The sequence below is a fragment of the Mastomys coucha genome, unplaced genomic scaffold, assembly GCF_008632895.1.
Source record: "Mastomys coucha isolate ucsf_1 unplaced genomic scaffold, UCSF_Mcou_1 pScaffold22, whole genome shotgun sequence".
NCBI classification, from domain to species: domain Eukaryota; kingdom Metazoa; phylum Chordata; class Mammalia; order Rodentia; family Muridae; genus Mastomys; species Mastomys coucha.
In genome coordinates this window covers 177,651,324-177,664,548 of record NW_022196905.1, presented here as the reverse complement: position 1 = coordinate 177,664,548, position 13,225 = coordinate 177,651,324, and the positions used below count along the sequence as shown (strand labels likewise).

The 13,225-nt window shown below is 44.7% G+C and overlaps 1 protein-coding gene across 6 annotated transcripts in view; it reads left to right on the top strand.

Annotated features, from left to right (window-relative positions):
• The window catches only part of Dlc1 (DLC1 Rho GTPase activating protein), a 377,111-nt gene that overhangs the window by 333,827 nt on the left and 30,059 nt on the right, over positions 1–13,225 (top strand). For all 6 annotated transcript variants that reach the window (XM_031339550.1, XM_031339549.1, XM_031339553.1 and 3 more), the window contains one exon: positions 10,559–10,630. In XM_031339550.1, the coding sequence (XP_031195410.1) occupies positions 10,559–10,630 (72 nt within the window). The remainder of the gene's footprint in view (positions 1–10,558; positions 10,631–13,225) is intronic.

The following is a 13,225-nucleotide window of genomic DNA, read 5'->3' as shown; positions in this document are numbered from 1 at the left end:
AAAAAAAAAAAAAAAGAAAGAAAAAAAGTCCTAAAGGGCTCCAGACAATCCTTGATCCACCCTGTGCAGCCAGAGGACCTGCAAAAGTAAAAATAACTTCAGATGTTTCCGCTTCCTCCCTGGATATTAGCAAACCAGTGCAGACCTGATGTCTCCAGGCTGTACAGAGAGCATCAGAACACAGCCTTGCCCAGGTACCGGGACTCCAGGCACGCCAGACAAAGCAGGAGAAAAGGGCAGAGGTGCCCTGTCATTTTTAATAATTCTACAGGCCAGTGATACAGTGACGTGCGCTAGAGCCCGACGGCGGAGAGTGATTCTAGTCTCTAAGCATAGCCGTCCCTCTGAGTCTTAATGTGCTCGTTTCTGTCCTGACCCATCTGTAAAAAGTTCCCTCCTGTATGCTCAAGGTCAAGTTACAACGCCCAGTTTATAAAGAGTTAATGTCAGCCCTAGCCTGAAAAGCGAGAGCCCATGTTCTTCCACAGGGCTGTGGAATGAGAAGGAAATCGGGCTTCGGAACAGATCTTTCACAGCTGTCTCTATTCCTGACTCTGGCCATTTCCAGTGGAGGAATGCAGAGTTAAGTAGGCTTTGAAGGGAGACCACTCAGGACGGTTACAATTTGTTTTATAGGTACATGTTACTGCTTTGAAAGTGTGCAATCAGTAGTTAGTGGGTGTTTTTTTTTTTTCAGTCTCAAATTACACTGGTCCTCTTTTATCCTCGGGGAATAAGTTTCAAGCTCCCAGAGAGTTCCTGAAACCATACACAGTGCCCATCCTTATATGTACCCTGGATTTGTTTGGTTTGGCCTGACTTTTCCTTCATGAATACATGCCTATGATAAAATTCATAGATTAGACAAAGAGCCACAATAGAAACAATGCAGTAGGACCATTGTAACATCATAGAAGTTACTGGGGACTTACAAATGGTTTATTTTGGGAGCTTCTTCATGTTGTAATTTCATTTTCTTTCCGTTGGCATTGAGGCAGGGGTGGGGGGAGGGGTGGGGGATGCTCCAGTGGGACACCCAGTTGATGTGGAAAGGGTAAGATTTTCAGCTGGGGAGGTCTGTCTGTCAGCCTACCCTGTCTGTCAACACTTCTCTCTTAGGTGGCCCCACTGTTATTGTTGAGGATTATGATGAGCCATGATAAGGGTGGAGAGACCTCCCGGGGACAGTTAATCGCATGACTCTGCCTAGACTTTTTCCTGTACTAGGTCTTTCTTTCTTGCTATCCTAAGTAGTGGCAGACAGGAAGACAACTCTGCAGGTTATAGAGCCTCACAGTCAAGAGTCACGCTTTTCTAGAATGTTCGGACAGAACCTTGCAAAGTCTACTGTTTTCTGGGGGGGTATCTGTGTAATGTGATTGTAGCCTAGCAGACAGAGACAAGAACATCTGTCCTTAACATCTGAGAGAGAGAGAGAGAGTCCCAGGATACCACATCCAGAAAGTCTAACCTCCACTGGACTGAGCAATGTGTATGTGTGTGTGTGTGTGTGTGTGTGTGTGTGTGTGTGTGTGTGTGTTCGTGCGCGCTAGATATCAGTGAAAACAGTTGACTGGCATCTTCAAAATTTCTGCCTGCTGGGAGGAAAGGCTTTTGGGTGCTGCAGGTAAACATTGTATGATAAGCCAACACAATGAAAAGGTTTCTCTTCGTCAGCCCCACCCTACCTCTCACCCCCATTTTGTTCTGTTAGTAGATTTAGGTTTTTATGATACTGAGCACTCTTTCCCCCATGCCTGCCTCTCTCTACTCGATGTCCTTTTCAAGTCAGCTTCTCCCCTAGTAGAGGAAGAAATCAAAAGCTAATAGAACCCTGAGCTCTGTTATGCTGGGCCCTCAGTTGTCTGTGACACCTCCCACCCACATTTTGATCTCTTACCCACCCAGCCTCTAAGTGTCCTGCAGAGTGGAGCGTACTGGAAGTCACTTCCTGATTCTTGTCCCAGAGGCGCCTTCCTTCTCCTGGAGGAGTCTCCAAAGGATGTCTGAGGGACAAAAGGCTCCCACACCCTGAGGTTGAGGCACTCCCAGGCTCCCCATACTTAGGAAGCCAGTGAGCAAAAAGACTTTGGAGTGAAATGGCCCGTGACCCAGGTATGGCTCTGTCCTTACAGCCATAGTTTGTCACACTCAGGTGACAAATGCAGAATATTTTCTCCAGTCTGGATTACACGGAGGCCTCACAGGGCAGCCAGTGTCCACTGAATTCCCCGTTTCAAACCAAGCTATAATGCTATGGAAAGGGGATTTTGTGTGATGCTTGTGCATCTGTCAAAGTCACCCCAAGGGAAATTCCCAGAACTTTGCAAAGACACCCTTGAAAAGCCCATCCCCTGTTGAGGGGCAGCTGGGACAGAAATTCAGTGTCCAAGGTCATAGTCAATGGGATAGCATTGTGGACCCCTTCCTGCTGGTGTGTGTAAACAGACTGGGAAGGCCCCCAAATAGGGACCTTAGTGTGTTTATAGGGATGGACATGAGTTAACATTTAACTATTAAATTGTGTGTGCTTCAGTGCTGGGGTCCTAAGCACTTTTAAAGAAAATGATTTCTTAATCCATCTGGAAGATGGAAATATGCTTTTTATATTTTGAGATATAGATTATATATTTACATTTTATATATTTATAAATATTAATTTATATACTTTGTTATATTTATCTTTTGTTTAGTACAGATCTGATTGGGTGAGAGGATTGACTGCTCTTACCACACACGTGTAACTTAAACCATCAGACCACCAAAAACCCAACCCAACAAAACACCAGGGTCAGCCTAAAAAGCCTCCCTGCTTGAGGTTAGACCAAAGGAGGTGGCAAAATTAACACCTTTAGCCAGCATTGGCCACATTGTGTCTTCATTGGTTTTTGTTAAAGCATAGCATAGTATTTCATTCTTTTCTTCACTTTCTTCTCCCTCCCTCCTTCCTTCCCTCTTCCTTCCTTCCTTCTTCTTTTCCTTCCTTCCTCCCTCCCTCCCTTCCTTTCTCTATCAAAAAAGGCTTAAATAGAAGTGAGACTGGTTTGGCTTTTGTGGCTGCTGCTGTTGTGTTTCGGTTGGAATTCCTCACCATCCTCTTTATCTCTAATTTTAGGCTCAGGTAGCATCCTGATTTTCAGTGTCTTATTTTCTCTGTTCTATTCCTCCTGGAGGACCCTGGGGTAAAAGGCTGGATCTAGGAGCTGGCCTTTTGTAGAATCCTAAGCTTTGCTAATTTACAGAGAGAAATGTTTGATGGATGTACGGCACAGAGATGGAACAGGCTCTAGGACTGTAGTCAGGTATGTGGCCTTCGGGAGTGGCAAAGGGAAACTGATGGAGTGACCTGAAGACGTGGGTGACCTTTTACAAAACTGAGGCTTTGGAAAATAAGGCACCTTACAGCTATGACACTTCGTTTTTTTCAAACTGTCTTAACGTCTGTAGTTAGCACCCTAAAACCTAATCCAAGCCATTTTCCTTAGTGTGTAATTGGAAGTCTTTAAGTGTTTGATATAGAGACCTAGAAAGGCATTAGCGTATGTATATTGATTGATGGGTGGAGAAGGGGCACTGTTCTACTGGTATTTTTTTTTTTCTTAATTGCTATTCAAAGTAATGGGTTTTACAGTCCTATTTTCATCATGGGACATAAAAGCAGGATGGGGACTGCGGGGCGGGTGGGGGCGGAGGGGTGCTGCAGCAAAGGTCTATTTTTATCCCACTCTAGCCTGCCCTGAACTAGAGAGAGGCGATGTCACTGCATCTGTCTCCTCAGTAGCTCAGGCCCCTCTCAGTTTGACCTCTTCAGCCTGGAGCTCGAATGCCCATTTTTGATTAGCTGGGAGATACCTTCTATTCCTGGGAATGAAGGACATTAGTGTGGAGTTCCTGATGGGCCTGTCGCTCAGGACCTCACATCTACACAGAATGACAGTGACGTGAACCACTCCCTTGCCTGGTTTGAGTGGTTAAAAGCAATACTTTGCAAATGCTTGGGCTAAAGGATCCCCAGAGGAAATTTCACTTGATGTGATTTCTGCATCGTTGAAGTGTCAGCTCAAGTGCTCGGTCCCTGGTGTAGGCTTGTGGGGTGTCTCCATGGAGGTTTCCTCCTTTCGGAGTAAAACCCTTTATTAAGTTGTCATCACGTCACAGGGGGGAAAGTGGCTTCTTTATCCCCCTCCTTAGATTATTTCTAGGAATTTCCTTTCCTAGAGAGCAGCATCTCTGTCTCCAATCTTCAACAGATCGAGGGGCTAGATAGAAAACGCCCCAAGCTTCCTTTTTTTTTTTCTTCTTAATATTACTGAGAGCCTCATGAGTGATTTAAGAGCTCTTGGGTGGAGGACACCATCTGGCGCCTTTGAATTTGAGCAGATTGTCCAAACTCTGGACCACTCCCTTATAACAGGAAAAGGTCCCATGTATATGTCAGCACCCTGTTCCCTGCCTCCCCCGGAGTCAGAATGTCATGGGAGAAGTGAAGCTTTAAAGCATACATGCATATATACATATTTATATTTATGTATAATATAGTATTTATATATTATATTTATATATAATATAGTATTCATATATGATATATAAAGCAAATATATATAATTCTAAGAGGTTTTTTTTTATAGACTGGAGGGTTTTCTGTGAAAATTAAAGTTGGTTTGGGGGGGTCTATGGGTCCATGCATAAGCAAGTGTTCAGGGTATTATGTTCTCTGAATCATGAACATAACCTTTCATAAAACAAATCAAAGTATTGCCTCCTTAAAAAGCGGTTTCTACCTTTTTGGCAACAGAAGCATCAACAGATGTACACAATGTTGGGAAATGTTCCTGAAATGGTACGCAGAGGAGTGAGGATTCTGGATGTTATTGGCTAGGGAAGATGTCCTAGAGAAGGGATGGTAGGCAGAAAGGAAATACCAGGGCAGAGGCAGCTGCTTAGAGAGCCTGGAACTGTCGTATGAAACTTGAGGTTTATATGTACGTACATAACTCCATCTGCACTCACTGTTGTAACCATGCCTGTGTATAACAGTTAAGCTGGAAAGTGTATTTCTTGCTGTAGTTGTGAATCAGAATTACGATTACTGGCATGAAAATTAAACCCATGGCTTATCTACGCAGTTATTTCTTGACTGAGGGAACCACACTGTCACAAAATAGGGTGGCATTTGGGGGATATCCGTGAACAAAGTGGACAGACTTATTCTTGGAACTTACAGAGAGGGCGCCCAGCACATTCACGGTACACGTTAAAGAAAAAGGAAGACTAAAGAGAGTGGGGTAGGAAGAAGCCAGGGAGGCTGGATCAGTTGGGGGTGGCGGAGTGGGCATAGTTGGGGGTGTGGTCAGCAGCCTGGCCTTATATCTCCCTATAGGACTTCCCACTGAGAAGGGGGGTCTCACAGGTGCTGACTTAACAAATCACTTGGGCTTAACAAACTCCCAGGCCCTAGAAGAGCACTTGAGGAACCAAATAATTCCTAAGACAAGAGCAGAGGGTCCTCAGGCCCCTGTATCGGGGGTGGGTGTGGCAAGCCTTTCCACCTGGCTTCCTGCGTGGCAGGAACTTGGGGCTCTGACCATCCCTGAAGATAGCCGGCTGCTCACCTAGTTCAGAAAGTAAAGACCACACAAAGGAGAAAATGCAGGCTGGCTTGCTTTACTTAGTGCCCCACAGTGGATTTGGGTCTCCCCAAAGCCCAGACTGAGTGATTACCCTGTCTCCCAGAAGCTCCCAGAATATGTGCCATAGATGTTTGGAATTTTCTTTTAGGCACCTGAGGGTAGGAATGCAGCTTAGATGCTCTCAGCATCTTTCCTGTGATTAGATAACATTGGAGTTTAATAAATATCAGCTAAGTATTCTATGTGACTTGGCCCTAGTTGGAATTCGTCTTACATAGATAACTCCTGATAGCCAGCCTTTGGCGGTTGTGTGTGTTTAACATTTATTCCTGTGGTTGTCAAGTGAGAGTTCTTAGTCTGCCTTTGAAGAAATGGAAATTTTAATGGACTTTTGTTTTTTTCTTTGCATTTTTACGACAAATCGGCATGTGGTTCTAGTGTGCAAAAGGGAGTATTTCGAGGTGTACTTGAGTGAAGGGGGACATTTATTGAAGTCTAGAGAGAAAGCCAGCCCTGGATAGCCAGGGTATCCTGGGAACAGAGAGCACTCCCATTTGGAGGCCTCTCAATAGTTGAAAAGGAGAGCAAAGAGGCCAAGTTAGGAGAGCCCAAGGACTTGGCTGAGGGGCTTGGATTGTCACTCAAAGATGATGGGAAGCCATTGAGTTCTAAGCAAAGTGGTACACGTGTGGGAAAACCAGTCTAAGTTCCCATAGAACTAGGTTCTGAGGGTAAGGATGGAGAGAAGTTTATCCAAAAACTATTAGATCCAAAGGAAGAGTCAAGGACAAAAGAAGATTACTGGGCCCTAGTATACACTGATGACTAGAGAGTGACCGAACTGTGGGGAGACCCAGGGGAGTCAGGCCTGCCTACACATACATTGCTTAGAGGACTTAAAAAGAAGATGCTGTGGAGTGCGTGGTCTTTGGCATTTGAAGAAAGCCTTTAAAGGCAGTGTTACTGGGTTAAAATCACTCTGGTCCCTGATGTTTAAGTCCCTTGCTGTACTCCTTGGTGGACCTGGCTGCTTCTCCAGATGACACACCCAGGAGCCGCACCCACGGAGTGAAGGTGAGCTGTTACCGAAGCCATTGTGTTGCATCGATGACCTCCGGGACCTAGTGGAGAGACCGATAAGCTGAGCCTTTCTTCTTTCCGTTGGAAGGAATCTGTCAGCCAGGGGCAGGAATGAGTCTTGGTTTGGATTGAAAGCCCCGCCCCCACCCGGTCTGCCCATAGCTCTCTGTATACAGGAACCTTTGCCCACACATCTGTCTTACGTCAGGGCTTGCAAGGAATTGGAGAAAGTGCTTGCCTTTTTTTTTTTTTTTTTTTTTTGGTAGCATTCTTTGATCCCTTGGCATTTCTTTGAAGGAAGAAATATGATGAGCAGGCATATTAGGAAAGAAGGAAAGAAATTCACATGTTCCCACTGGGAAAGTACTGCAGTTTAGACTGCTGGGCTGTGGCTCGATCTGCTCAGAACAGCAGAGCTCAGCGGCAGGATGGCTGGCTAAGGGAACGTCCGCAGACTTAAGGTTAAGGTGTAGAGGGAAGAAGAAAGGGGCTTCCCAGCCATGCACAAAGGGTCTCAGCGCTCATTCATCTTATGGGCAGAGCTGTGACTGACCAACGACTAAGCTGCTTCCAAGAAAAATTTCCTGTTTCCTCCTTAGCATGTTTGTCTGTTGATTGCTTAGAGCAGAGCCCTTGTCTGCAAGCCTCACTGTGTTGCCATTGTACTTTCAAGTCTCTGGAGGCCTTTCTGTTTTAAACCCATCATCCTCGAGGCTCACAAACCACCACGCACCTGCACTCAGGGTGTGTACCCTTGAGCCAGGTGGAAGTGTTCACCATGAGCAGGGCGGGGATGTTAAGGTCCTGGCTCACAGGCTTCCGGTGGTCTCTGAGTTTTAGTGAGCATGTGTACTGGCGTGCAGGCGTGCACTCCTATGTACATGCCGTGGTATGTATGCCGAGGTCAAAGAACAGCTTTCCGGCACCAGGTCTCTTCCCCCATAAGCTCCAGGATTGAACCGCTCTGATCAGATTTGTACAAGAACACCATTAACCCACCCAGCTATCTCCCGGGCTCATTTTCAATATCTTAAACTTTTTTTCATTGCTACAATTCCACCCCCCCCAAAGAAAAAAATCTACTCTAGCCAAAGATGCTAGCATTCTGAGTCCCTGTTCCCTCTCTCACCTGCCACGTAGAGCTCATTTTTTGAGGAGAGGTGCTTCACAAGTTCCATCTGCGTTTTAAGATCTTTGATCTTGAGGGTGGTATGAGCAGATGTTAGGACCAGTGTGAGGAAGGAAATGCACTGGTGTTTGGACAGTTCCTGAGAGTCTCAAGTGCCTCAGGTCTACCTGTCTGCCTGGTTTTTGCATGAGTGCTGGGCTTTGAACTCAGATCCTCATGCTTGCAGAGTGTTCACACCCACAGAGCCAGCTCCCCAGCCCGCACCATTTCTTTTCTAACCCAGCGACCCTAAAGGTGACTGTGTAGCATCAGTGAGGTTGAATGAGAACATGACATTTTCTTAATGATAGAAAATAACTGAGAGACACAGGCCAGCCAACAACAACTGAGACACAGGCCAGCCTTAGACGTCCTTAATCGGGACCTTAATGGATTAATGTCTGTGAAAAGCTCTTGTGATGTGAAAAGGAGGATTACGTTTATAGATGTAAAGATGGTTTGGAAGAAAATAGCCTGCCTCTTCGGCACCACCTCTCAACATGAAGCCCCTTAATGAGAAGATCAAGAACGTGGTGTGAATAGGGTGTCAGAATCCAGTGAGCTGGCACCTGATGGGGACCTTTGGATGTGCACTCTCCGGCTGCCCTGTCTGCACATGCCCAAAACTGGACGGATGCTTCGAATTTCTAGTTAACTTGCCACTTTTTAAGTGAAATAATAAGAAAGCAAACATTGCTTTTTTAACTATTACCCGATGTCCAACAGTCTGTTCTTTGAAAGTAGTCTCTAAGGATGTGGAAATGGTGAAGTGTTTTAAATATCTTTATAAGAGGCCAAGAGTTTGTGGGGCTGGAAGGATGGCTCAGTGGTTTAGAGCACTTGATGCTCTTTTAGAGGATCAGCACTCACATGGTGGCTCACAGCCATCTGTAACTCCAGGTTCAGGTGATCTGATGCCTTCCTCTGACCTCCCTGTACACAAACAAACATACAGTGTGAGGTCTGGCAAGGTGCCGCCAAGGCTGATGATCTAAGATCTGGCTCTGAGATCTGTGTGGTAGGAGGAGGGACTGGACTTTCACAAATTGCCCTGACCTCCACATGTGACCCCTTAACACACTTAAGACCTGGCTGGGGTAGTGCACATCCTTGGGCACGAAGTGAAGCTCTCTCTTCTGACGTCATCCCTCTGGGCTCCTCATCCTCAGGTCCCGAAGCTTGTGTTTAGTAATGCTACTTGTATCTCCGCGATCGCGATGGAATGATTCATGAGAGCAATGGTTGCCATGCTGTTTAATAACAGCCCGGGTCATCCTCATCTCAGTTGGTGTATTAACTAGCATGGAGAATCACAGCTTGCTTTCTCCTTCGTGTGTGTCCAAGGAAGGATATTGCAATTTGCCATGGTGATGAAAGATTTTTAAAGATGCTTTTCCTGAAAGGAAAAGAAAAGGTTACCAAAAAAAAAAAAAAAAAAAAGAAAGAGGGGTTGGAAATGTTAAAGCTAGTAGACAAAAGTGATATGATGTATTTATAATAGTGCCCACCAGACTGACATCTGGCACGGTGGAAGGAAATGAAGACGGGAATCTGGGATTGATTTAGCAGGCTTGAGGCGTCTATAAAGAAGTGAATAGCTTTAAATAACTAAGCACTCTCATGGCCTGAAGAAGGTGGGAAGAGGAGTTGAAAGGAATATTCTCTGTGCAAACACAGAAACTAATTAATGTGTCCCAGCCCTCCTCTGTGAGTCAGTTTTAACAGGATTGTAAATATGTGCTTGAGTGAGTTTTAACACAGTCTGTCAGAGCCTCTTGGCCTCTCTGTTTATCAATACTATCTCCAAGATGTTTAACCACGGGGAGCTGGGGCCTTTATGAGGCCTTCAGCCTGCCAAGATGCCGGGAACTAGTGACTCCGTGCCCTTGGTTTCCTGAGGCAGCCCGAGTCTCTCTCCTCCTGGTGAATACTGTGTTCCAAAAGGCACAGTCTTTGGCTGTGAAAATGCCCAGTCCCCTGGTGTCACCCGGGGCTCTCACGGTGCTTGGGCACGTTCTACTCTAAAGTGTAGAGTATCTACCCACTAGTAGAGTTCGTGTATCTGCTGTGTTTTGTTGAAGCAGAAGATACTAAGTCTGGTTAGGGCAACTAGGTTTCAGATAAGTTATTCAAGCCCTCCTGCACTCTCGCCTTGCTTCACTTTGTCCAGCAGCAGCACGAAGTCACTCACTGCCAGGACTCCATCTTGGAATTATTTTGTTTTTTTTTGTTGTTGGTGGTGGTGGTGGTAGTGGCTTGTTGGTTTGTTTTGGTTTCTGCAGCAATGGGGGTCAAAACCAAGATCTTGTGCATGACTATACCACTGAGTCACAGCCCCAGCCCCTTCTGTTTTCTTTAAAGAGAAAATAGATCATCAATATTCTTTAAAAAAAATAAAATAAAGACTGAAATATGCAGCCAGGGCTACACAGAGAAACCCTGTCTTGAAAAACCAAAAAAAAAAAAAAAAAAAAAAAAAAAAAAAAAAAAAAAAAAGGACTGAAATATATATAAAATGCAAGCCATTTGGTGTTGAGCTCCTTTCATTGGTCTGGCTGCCTACTGGCATATATTGTTTTCAGAACTTGTATTTTACTGGTCTGATAGAATGCATTTTATTAACACAGGAAAACCACATGGGAGGATAGTGTGTCTAACACATTTGTCTGTTTGTCTCTAGAAATTGAAGCCAAGGAAGCTTGCGATTGGCTAAGAGTGACTGGTTTTCCCCAGTATGCACAGCTGTACGAAGGTAAGCCCAGAATGCCATCTTATTTTAAGTCCCCGTTGTCATAATGCTGAGTTCCTGTGTGCTACCGCTCTAGCAGTTATTGGAGACATTTGGTTACTTATTCCATGTGTGTTTAGACAATGGAGTAAGTAGCCAAGACTCATTCCCACCAGTCAAGACCAAAGAAAAAGTCAACCCTCGATCATAGCGGAGCTCTCCTGCCCCTTTGCAAAGAGGAACCTAGATCCTGAAAGCTCTCTATTGGTTTTTATATACTCATTTTATTGACATTCTTGAAAGGTATACTTTGTGTAATGACTACCTTTTCAAAGAAAGAGAAAGGGTATGTATCATGGAGTTCTGATTTGTCCATGCAGCATTATACTACGATTCCTCTAACCTGTGTGTCCCTAGAGCTCATTTTCTTTGACTACTGTATAATACTCTGTCAAATGGATTAAAGGCCATTCTATCTATATACTCCAGTTGGTAGGGATCTCGGTTGTTTGATTCTTATAAACAGTTACTATCGAACATTGGTTGTGTCTGTGTTTTGTTACACGTGCATAATAATTTAACTTGCACACGCCGAGAAATAAGGTTTCTGGTTAGCGAAGGGCTGAGCATATACTCTGTCTTGTAATACACAATTTCTCCACAGTCTATGTGCTAACTTTCACTCCTATTGATAAAGCATAGGCCCTGTCTGTGTTCACATGTACTCAGACTTTAGATTTTACCATTGAGATGGATTAAAAAAAGACATACATGGATTATCACTCCATTTCCTTAATCATTAACATCATTAACGGTAATGAACAGCTCTTTTGTGTCATTAGGGCATGTATTTCAGTGTGTGTGTATGTATGTGTGTATGTAGCCAGCAAAGCCAGTTAGCTATGCCTTTAAAAATGTCTGTCCAGTCATGATAGCTTATGCCTTCATGCCCAGCTTGTGGGAAGCAGAGGAGGGCAGATCTTGAGACCAGCCAGGTCTACATAGTGAGTTCCGGGCTGGCTCGAGCAATACAGTGAGACCGCGTCTCAAAAAAAAGAACAAGATTTTCAAGAGTTCCTTGTTCTGCATTCTAGCCCTTTGTCCAAGTCTTCTTCTTCTTCTTCTTCTTCTTCTTCTTCTTCTTCTTCTTCTTCTTCTTCTTCTTCTTCTTCTTCTTTTGTAGGTCGTCTTGAGAGTAATAATACCTTTTCTTATGGCATCTGGTGGTCACTTAAGAAAAACACAAAAGGGTCTAGGGAGGTGACTATCACAAAAGTATGAGGGCCTGAGTTCAGCTCCCTAACACTCATATAAAAAACCAGGGGTGATGCCATGTGCCAATACTATCACCCCAGGATCCATGAAGCTCACTGGCCAACCTGTCTTGCCTAAGTGGTGAGCTTAGTGAGAGACCCTGTCTCAAGAAATGAAGTGGGGAGCAACTGAAGAAGACAGGGGACATTGAACCCTGGTCCCTCTATGCATTTGCAAATCTGTGCATGAGCACCCACCCAAACACACACATGCACATGCATCCATAACCACATCAAGACAGGAAAATTAAAGTTTAAAAGACCACTTTACTAATTTGCCCTTTTCTTCAATGTGATAAACAATATGACCAAAACCAACTTGCAGAGAAAAAGGTTTATTTCATCTTACAGTTTATAGGCCATCTTCAGGAAGTGTAGGGCAGGAACTCAAGGCAGGAACCTGAGGAACTGAAGCAGAGGCCATGGAGGAGTCCTGCCTACTGGCTTGCTTTCTTGTAGTACCTGGGACAACCTGTCCAAGTGGCCCTCCCCCACTGTTGGCTGGACCCTACCAAGTCAATCATTAATCAAGCCCGCCCACTGTGGGCTGGACCCTCCCAAGTCAATCATTAATCAAGAACATTCCACACACACTTGCCTACAGGCCAATCTGATAGAGGCATTTTCTCAGTTGTGGTTCTCTCCAGCTAGATGACCCTGGCTTGTGTCAAGTTGACAGGATACTTGGGACAAAGAACCAACAGTCATCTCTAACTCATTGTCTGGGTCTCTGGGTCTGTAGGCTGATGTGTACATCGCATCCACAGACATGTAGTAACTGTTCGTTCAAATGGGAGACCTAGTATCTGTACATGAAATTGTTTTATAATAATTACAGCTTTAAAATAGTGAACTTCATTTTATAGATAGTTTTATTTTGGGAGATTTCAATTCTTATTATTTTTATTTTTTATCAAAATGTTTATGTAATATATTTGATCATGGTTTCCTCTCCTCCAACTCCTCCCAGATCCTCTCCACCTCCCTACTGACCCAACTTCATGTCCTCTCTCTCTCTCTCTCTCTCTCTCTCTCTTTCTCACCCTCCCTACTCCCTACCTCCCTACCTCCCTCTTTCCCTCCCTCCTGATACAACTAAACTCTTTCTGCCTCCTCTTCTGTAGGGCTCCCTGAGCCCTGAGGGGAGAGATTTGATGGAGACATCCCATTTAAGGCTGAGCTCCAAGGTTTCTCACTCTGCATAATGTTTAGCTGTGAGTCTCTGTATTTGTTCCCATTTGCTGCAGGATGAAGCCTTTCCAGTGATCATTGAGAAAGGCACTGATCTATGAGTAGAGATCAAAAT